At 44.0% G+C, this 9,507-nt stretch overlaps 1 protein-coding gene across 1 annotated transcript; it reads left to right on the top strand.

The window, feature by feature from the left end:
* Window positions 1-1,015: 1,015 nt before the first annotated feature.
* Window positions 1,016-3,669, top strand: LOC103208013 (CD209 antigen-like protein 2). The gene is made up of 6 exons (XM_042782670.1): window positions 1,016-1,055; window positions 1,409-1,495; window positions 2,108-2,185; window positions 2,440-2,591; window positions 3,035-3,147; window positions 3,528-3,669. The coding sequence occupies exons 1-6, from the start codon at window positions 1,016-1,018 to the stop codon at window positions 3,667-3,669; spliced, it is 612 nt and encodes a 203-aa protein (XP_042638604.1).
* Window positions 3,670-9,507: the final 5,838 nt, after the last annotated feature.

Raw genomic sequence — 9,507 nt, 5'->3', positions numbered from 1 at the left:
TCACTCAAAAAGGCAATTTATTCTCATTCTTAGAAAACTGTATTAAACATAAACTAAAAATATCTCCTGAAGTCTTCTTAAAACCAAAAAATAGTCTAGCTTAATTGGTAAACATCTGTCCACCCAATTGGTTAGCAGATGAAAATGCTTTAACCACTGTGCCACCAGTTGTTGTTGTTGTTACGTGCCATCGAATCGGACCCGACTCATAGCGACCCCTCCTTGGGTTTCTGAGGCAGTATCACTACGGAAGTAGATTGCCCCATCTTCCTTTGAGGAGTGGCCAGTGGGTTTGAACTGCCAACCTTCTGGTTAGCAGTCAACTGCCTTAGGCACTATGCTACCAGAGCTCCCACCAGAGCTTCTTGAAATGTACATGTAGAAATTGTTAACTTGGGATATGTTCTGTTGTGTGTCATTCTCAACAACAAAAATAAAAATATACTTTTTAAAAACCAAACCCACTGCCTTCCAGTCCATTCTGACTCATAGTGACCCATAGGGTTTCCAAGGATATAAATCCTTGGCAGACTATGGCATCTTTCTCCTGTGGAGCAATTGGTGGGTTCGAAACCACTGACCATTGGTTAGCAGCCAGTGCCTTAAGCACAACACCACTCCTATTTATTTGTTATTATTATTATTATTTAAAGAAAACTGTGTTAAACTTCACAATAACAGTACAAGGTGAGGTTATTGTCCCATGTCACATGAAGAAAACTAGGGCTCTGATGAGAGGAAAGTCTTATGGGGGCCAAGTTCCCAGGGCTGGATCGGGGCTGTAAAGAGTGCCTTCTGGCTAACGAGTATGTTGCTGACTGGTCTCTTCCCACATTGTGTCAGACACTTCATCCCTCCCCCACTTTTCCGGGGTGGATGTGTTATCTACTTCCTTCTTTTTCTTCTTGAGCCGGGGAGGAAAGGGTCCAAGGAAAGGCTGCAGAGGGAAATCGTGAGCAATAAAAGCCTCTGTCCAGCGAAAAAGTGGAGAAGGAGGAGCAGAGAAGAGCAGAGGATGGAAGAGATGGGTGATTTCAAGGAGCCAGGCAGCCCTGGTGAGGCTGGGCCTTGACTGGGGTGACAGGGCCTTAGGGTCTTGGGGGAGTCGAGCCCAGCCTCCAGCCTGGGGAAGTGGTATCTGTGCTTCCAGTCTTGGGACAAGGTGTGGGAAGCCTTGAAGCTCAGTGGGTTGTGTTTGGCCCCATCCAGAGGAGAAGGTGACATTCTGGGGCCAGAGATCCATGGAGAAAGACTCTAGATACCCACAGACCCAATGCCCAAGGATCGTGCCAGGTACTGGTGTGGGAAGTTCAGGAACAGGAGCCTGGGGCAGTGAGTGGCTGGAGGCTTCTCTAGGATGTGTAGGGAGGGGTCTGGCCCTGAGCCCTCAGCTTTGCTGCCCCTGCAGGGTGTCTGACCCGAGTCTCCCTGCCTTTGGTGCTGCTTCTCGTCTCTCTGGGTATCTTTGTGCTCCTGGTGACCACCCAAGTCCAAGGTGAGTCAGAGGCTGGGCCTGCAGGGCTGGGGGCTGAGAGTCCTGGGTCCCCTTGGGTTTTCCCTGTTGGATGGTCTTTGCCCTTTCCATAGTCATCAGATCCAACAGAGCTGGGCGCTTGGGCTCTGTTTGCCTTCCTGTGTGACCATAGTGGGTCACTGTCCCTCTCTGAGCTCATCTCCTCACCTGTGAAATGTACATCATTTTCCCCTGGAGGGGGTCTGGGCTCTCAAGAGACAGAGGAGCCCAGCCCAGCATAAGAGCAGGTACACAATTAGTACTGATAGAGGGCTGTGTGTTGCTCTGTCTATTGCAGTCTTCAGGATCTACCAATCCCTGCAGAGTGACAGCAAGACCAAGGACCAACAGACGAACCATCAAATGGGTGAGGAGCTGGACACTAGGGTCCTAGATGGGAGGGGGCTTTAAGGCTGTATGACCTCGTACAAGACAGAGGTAAAAAATGGGAGGTATGAGGAGGGGAGAAGACTGGACCCCTGGGGGCTGGCAATGTTGGCAAGTCATGGTCTCTTGGAGTCAGGTAATGTTCTCCTGTGACTGGTTCTGCACAAAGCACTCAGATGATGCTTGAGAACGTCCTCTTTTTCTCAGTTGCCCTTTCTCAGAAGCAGCTCCAATCAGAGCTGAAGGAAATCCAGGAGCAGCTGGCCTGGATGAATGCATCCCTGGGTGAGGAGGTGATGTCTGCATGGGGAGGAAGCTGCGGGTCGTAGGTGGGCCTGGGTGGGACCCGTCTCTGGGGCAGTGGGTCTGAGGAGAGCATGGCAGAGCTTGGATCTTTCTCACTGGTTTCTGGGACACTAAATGGATCCCTAACACCAGAGTCTGGCCCGGCCCGCACAGGATTCAAAGGCTGGATGCAAATGTAGGGGCCCCGGAGGAGTCAGGTGACGTGTCTGTTCCGCCCCGCCCCTCCTCCGCAGCTAGCCTGTGCCGTCCCTGTTCCCAGAATTGGGAGCCCTTCCAGAACAGCTGCTACTTACTCTCCAGGACCCAGACAAATTGGCACGCTTCTGTCTCTGCCTGCCAGGACCAAGGGGCCCACCTGGTGATTGTCAACAGTGGTGAGGAGCAGGTGGGTCAGGCAGTATTCCTTCCTGGGGCTGGGCCATGCAACTGGTCAACCAAAAACCTTCTTTCACCCTCCTCTGCCCTCTGAGAGATGGAGGCTCATTGAGCAGCTTGGGGGAGTGTACACAATCAGGGAAGACTTCCTGGTAGAGGAATGATCATAGGCTTGGGGAGGTCACATGGGAGGGGAAGATGTAGAATACTTGAGAATCATACATAATTTCTCCCCAGACACACGTGAAGTGAGGCACAAAGTAACACATTGCCACACATGTGTGAACATGAACTCACATCCATAGCACACATGCACGTGTGAACACACAGTTCAACCAGGTACATGAGGTTAGACTGCAGAAAGAACTTACGTCCAATGAGGATGCTGGGCTCACGGATGGAGTTGGGGAGTAGGGGTGAAGGGGCCTCCTCCTGATAACTCTGCCCCTGTAGAGATTCCTGCAATACTGGAGTGTCAGGAAAGATGGCCGCACCTGGATTGGCCTCAGCGATCACCACAATGAGGACGCTTGGCACTGGGTGGACAACTCTCCCCTCCAGCTCAGGTGATCCCCAGAGAGAGGCGACTGGGCTGGCGTGAGCAGGGGAGAGACCCACCCCTCCAACCCAGGGGAGCTCAGACTCTGGTGTGGGAAAGCTTTGCATTGGAGCTTGATTAAAATGCCCAGTCCTGGCTGCACCCTGGAGGGCTCCGATTCACTAAGTCTAGGCAAGGGCCCTGAGAATCTGCATTTTCACCCCCACAGAGCTTTACATGGAGGTGATATTTGAACCCACTTTTGCAGAACCCTGCCTCTAAACTTCTCACCTACATCTGGCTGAGACTAGAAATGTTGCCATCAAAGCCCAGGGACCAGCTCTCCCCAGGGTGTGTTGGGGTGGGCTGTGGATTGAGTAGGGGCTCATGGCTCTGATGGGTTCACAGCTTCTGGGTTAAAGGTGAGCCCAACAACGCTGGGGATGAAGACTGTGCTGAGCTCTCCACTACTGGCTGGAATGACATCAAGTGTGATGCAGAAAACTACTGGGTCTGTGAGAAGCCCTCGGTTCCCTGCACTAGCCTCTGAGGGCCACTGCTGCCCCCATCCACAGAGACTAGCCATCACTCTGCTTGTTGTCACCTAGTCCCAACCCCTTCTTGTTTTCCCTTTGGTTAGTTCCCATCCTCCTCCTGGCCTGAGGTCTTGGAGATCTTGAGAGAGACTCTGAGACACCCTTCCCCTCTGAGACATGTCCCCTCATTCCTCCACTGATGGAAGACCTCTCCCTTCAATGGAAGACCATTGATGGTCTCAGCTCCCCCACAACCCCCTATGACATCCCTTAATAAAGCCTCACATTGCGTTATGACTCCTACTCAACTTATTGCCTCTTCTCTTGCCACTGTTTCAATTACTAGAGTTTCCTAATACATTTGATATAAACTAGAACATTGTACTCTTTCAATATTTTTTCTCTATTACTGTGTATTTTATAAGATTGGGCAATCTACTTCCATAGAGGTACTGCCTCGGAAACCCAAGGATGGATCACTATGAGTCAAAATTGACTGACGGCAGTGAGTTTGGTTTGGTTTGGTGTATTTTATTTCCAAGATGCAGTTTTTAACCAGTTTGTGATTTTGACTGGAGATGTGTATACACACACATATTTATGTGTGTGTGTGCATGTGTGTGTGTGCATGTATACACACATGTATCATCCCTTGGTGGCACAAACAGTTTGCACTCACCTACTAACTGAAGGGTTGGAACCTACCCAGAAGTGCTTTGGAAGATGGGGCTGGCAATCTCCTTCTGAAAGTCCACAGCCTTGCAAACCCCACAGAGCAGTTGTCCTCTGCACACACGGGCCACTATGAGTTGGGATTGACTCGACAGCAATTATATACAACAATTAACCAAAAGATTGTTGGTTTCAACTCACTCACATGGAAAGAAAGACCTGCTTCCATAAGGACTAGGACCAGGAAAACCTTATAGATCTCAGTTCTACCCTGTAGTACATGAGTCAGAACCTGCCTGACAGCAATGAGTTTATATAGTGCATATGATGTTACGGTTAGGTGCCATTGAGTCGGCTCAGACTCATAGCGACCCTATGTACAATAGGACAAAACAGCCTGGTTCTGCATTACCTTCACGATCCTTGCTATCCATGAACCCATCACTACAGCTTCCATGTCAGTCCATCTTGTTGAGAGTATTCCTTGTTTTTGCTGACTCTCTACTTTGACAAGCATGACATCCTTCTCCAGGGAATGGTCCCATCTGACAACATGACCAAAGTAGCTGGGATGAAGTTTGGTTTCTTGCTTCCAAGGAACATCCCAGCTGCAATTCTTCCAGGAAGATTTGTTTGTTCTGGCAGTCCATGGTAGTTTCAGTATTCTTTGCCAACACTATAATTCAAAGGCATCAACTCTTCTTCAGTCTTCCTTAGTCATCGTTCAGCTTCCACATGCATATGAGGCACACTCACACAAACATATACAGTACTGTATGTATATAGCATATATATAGATTTAAAAAGAAACAAACCAAACTCACTGCTGTTGAATAGGATCCGACTCATAGCGACCCCTCCTTGGGTTTCAGAGGCAGTAAGTATCACTACGGAAATAGATTGCCCAATCTTCCTTCTGAGGAGTGGCTGGTCTTCTGGCTAGCAGTCAAATGCCTTGGGCACTACACCACCAGAGCTCCCATATATAAATATATATTGTATATATGTGTATATGTACAGTGAGATCTGTGAAAGCCAGAACTTGATGGGACTGCTTTGTTTTTCTGAGTCTTGCAAGTTTTCTGCCTTTGACAGGGTGCAGTGCAGGCTTAACACTTTTCTATTGCTCATTTAATGGAAAATATTTGAGTTCTCTTTCTCTGACAAATTTCTGCTTTTTGCAGGTTTCACTGTAGATAGATAGATAACATTCTCATGACTTGCAGTAGTTCTATAAAGTTGTCCCAAACATTAAATTAGTTGTATTAGTTCCCCTGGCAACCGGGTAGCACAACAGTTAAGTACTTGGCTGCTAACCAAAAGGTTGGTGGTTCAAACCCATCAATCGCTCCATGGGAGAAAAGACCTGGTGATTTGTTCCCGTATGACTATAGCCTAGAAAGTCTATGAGGCAGTTCTATCCCGTCATATAGGGTCAATATGAGTTGGAATTGATTCCATGGCACACAACAACATCAGTTCCCTATTGCTACTGTAACAAATAACCACAAGCTTAATGGCTTTAAACATCACAAATTTATTATCTTATAGTTCTGGAGGTTAGAAGTCTGAAATGGGTCTCATTGGGCTAAAATCAAGATGGTGGCAGGGCTGCAATTCTTTATGGAGGCTCTAGGGGAGAGTAAATTTTCTTGTCTTTTCCAGTGTCTGGAGCTGACTGCATTCCTTGGCTTGGGGCCCCATCCTCTATCTTCAAAACCAGCAATGGTTTTGAAGTCTTTCTCACACAGCATCACTCAGACACTGACTCTCTGTCTTCTGTGTTCCACACTTAAAGGACTCTTGTGATTACATTAGGTACCTCTGGAGAATACAGGATAATCTTCCCCCCCCCCCCTCAAGATCAGCTAATTACTGACAATCTTAATTCTGTCTGCAACCTTAATTCTTTCCTGCATGTAGCATAACATATTACTTAGGGACTCAGACATGGCTACCTTTTGGGAAGGGCATCATTCAGCCATCACATTGTATTATAGTTTTCATTGTTGTGCTGAATGGGATATTTTTTTCCTGTTATATTTTCTAGTATATTATGGCTTGTGTCAAGCAAAACTAATTACTTTTGTATGTTGACCTTTTATCTGACTCATTTTCTGTAATCTCATTGTCTCTAATAGTTCATTCATTGATCCATTTGATTTTTCTCAGTAATCCTGTTGTTTTAAAAGAATGAAATTTCTGTCTTTTACTTTCTATTGTCCTATTGCATTGGCTTTTTCTTATCATATTTAATTGCCTAATACACTGCTGGTACAAGTATGTGAAATGCATTGCTTACAACTCATTATAAATATTTTGCCCTCTTAAGGTGTTTCCCCTACATCTGTGAAAATCACCATGAAGAAGCTCTAGCAGAGACATCGGTCTGAGTGGAAGGGCCTGCAGGAAGACCAGAAGAGGCAATAGTTCTGGTTCAGGTGGAGGCTGTGTTTCAACATTCCTTGACCTTGAACTCTAGGAGGAAGGAAGTTGGGGGGGGGACCAAGTACCATTATTAGGGAAACAACAGATTATAGGTGGAAGCCCCTCAATTGAAACAACACAGGTGGCTTCCCATGACCTTTTGAGTCACAATTCATGCCATCTATTTGATGGCTCTTTTGGACTACTTGAAGTTGCTAATTCCTGTAAGGGTCAGATTAGAATTGGCTGGGAGTTATTGCCCCCAGAAAGCAGTCTCCAATCAATGACAGGTGGGAGGTGGTAGATAAAACACCAACATCCTCTGCTGTTGAGTTAGACAACTCTGAGGCATGATTTACCAAATCTCCCAGAGGTCCCCAATGGGCCTGAGCCCCACTTGCCCACACCAGTCACCTGCTCAGTAATGCATGTTTGCTTACATGCATTCATCCATTCATTTCTTGCTTGTGTCTCTTCCCTATTTCACTTCCCCATTTCCTTCCTGGAACTCCCTGAGGAGAAACTGAGAAATAAGCTTCTTTCATTCAAAACCTTTGTTTCATTGCAAGATAGAATGGATTCTTCTAAACTTTGGAAGAAAATTATAAATCACAGGGTAATCTCAAAGAAAACTGATAAACCTTCACATCAAAATAAAAAAAGAAGAAAAACACAAGTATTTAGCAAATACTAAAACAATAGCAACAAAGGAAGTGATAATATGGTTCATAAATAAAATTATATGGAACAAAGAAATCAGTAACACCATGAAAAACCACATAAAAAAATTACAACAACAAATTCATACTTGTTGATAATTACACTGAATGTCAATGGACTAAATACACCACTCAAGAGACAGAGAGTTGCAGACTGGATAAGAAAACATAACCCATCAATATGCTATCTACAAGAGACACACTTTAGAGACAAAGACAAAAATAGACTAAAAATCAAAGGTTGGAAAAAGATATATCAAGCAAATGGCAACCCTAAAAGAACAGGAGTGGGAATATTAGTTTCTGATAAAATTGACTTTAGGACAAAAACAACCATAAGAGACATATAATGATTAAATTATATAATGATTAAAGGATCAATTGAACAAGAGGACATAACCATAATAAATAGCTATATACACAATGAAAGAGCCCCAAAATACATAAATCAGACTTTAACAGAATTGAGAAGACAAATAGATGACTCCACAGTCATAGTAGGAGACTTTAATACACCACTTTTAATCAAAGATAGAACAACTGGAAAGGAAACTCAACAAAGACACAGAAGAACTAAACAATACAATCCACCAACTTGACCTTACAGACATCTACAGAGCACTTCACCCAGCAGAAGCATAATACATTCTTTTCCAGTGCACATGGAACATTCTCTAGGATAGATCATATGTTAGGCCATAAAGCAAGCCTTAATAAATTTAAAAACATTGAAATACTGCAAAGCATCTTCTCAGGTCACAATGCTATAAAATTAGAAATCAATAATAGGAAGATCAACAGAAAAAGAGCAAACATGGAAACTGAACAACACTGTCCTTGAAAATGACTGGGTAATAGAAGAAATAAAACATGAAATTAAAAAATTCCTTGAATCAAATGAGAATGAAAACAACATATCAAAATCTATGGGCACAGCAAAAACAGTGATCAAAGGCCAATTCATAGCAACAAATGCACATATCAAAAAAGAAGAAAGAGACAAAATCAACACCTTAACCCAACATCTCCAACAATTAGAAAAAAAGCAGCAAAAAAGCCTACAGTCACCAGAAGAAAAGAAATAAAAATTTGAGCAAAAATAAATGAAACAGAAAATAGACAATAGAAAGAATCAACAAGACATGGTGTAGTGCCCAAGGCATTTGACTGCTAACCAGAAGGCTGGGAGTTCAAACTCACCAGCTACACCTCAGAAGGAAGATTAGGCAAATCTACTTCTGTAGTGATACTGCCTCAGAACCCAAGGAGGGGTCACTGTGAGTCGGATACAACTAGCTGGCAGTGAGTTTTTTTTTTTTTTTTTTTTTTAAGAAGTTGGTTTTTAGAAAAGATTAATAAAATTGACAAGCCACTGGCAAATTTAGCAAAAGAAAAGAGGGAGAGAATACAAACAACATGAATAAGAAATGAATTGGGCAACGTCACAACAGAACTAACAGAAATTGAAAGGATTATATCAGAATACTATGAAAAACTCCTCAGAAGGAAGATGGGGCAATCTACTTCCGTAGTGATACTGCCCTGGAAACCCAAGAAGGGGTCGTTATTAGTTGGGTCCGACTTGATGGCACATAACAACAACAACAACAACAATGAAAAACTGTACTCCAACAAATTTGAAAAGAAAGGGACAGATTTCCAGAAACATATCACTTACCTAAACTAACACAGACTGAGGTGGAAATTTTGAACAGATCCTTAACAAAAGAAGAAATTGAACAAGTCATAAAAAAATTACCAACAAAAAAAGCTCTAGCTCAGATGGTTTCACTGGAGAATTCTACTGAACATTCAGAGAAGAACTGACACCAATCCTACTCAGACTTTTCCAGAACATAGAAAAGGATGGAATCCTCCCTAACTCATTTTATGAAGCAAGTATAACCTTGATACCAAAACTGGGCAAAGATATCACTAAAAAGGAAAACTACAGACCAATATCCCTCATGAACATAGATGCAAAAATCTTCAACAAATTCCTACCCAACAGACTCCAACAACATATCAAAAAAA

The sequence above is a fragment of the Orycteropus afer genome, unplaced genomic scaffold (assembly GCF_000298275.1).
Source record: "Orycteropus afer afer isolate SDZICR_OR568_19922 unplaced genomic scaffold, OryAfe1.0 scaffold00405, whole genome shotgun sequence".
NCBI lineage: Eukaryota > Metazoa > Chordata > Mammalia > Tubulidentata > Orycteropodidae > Orycteropus > Orycteropus afer.
This window is presented reverse-complemented; position numbering and strand designations above follow the sequence as displayed.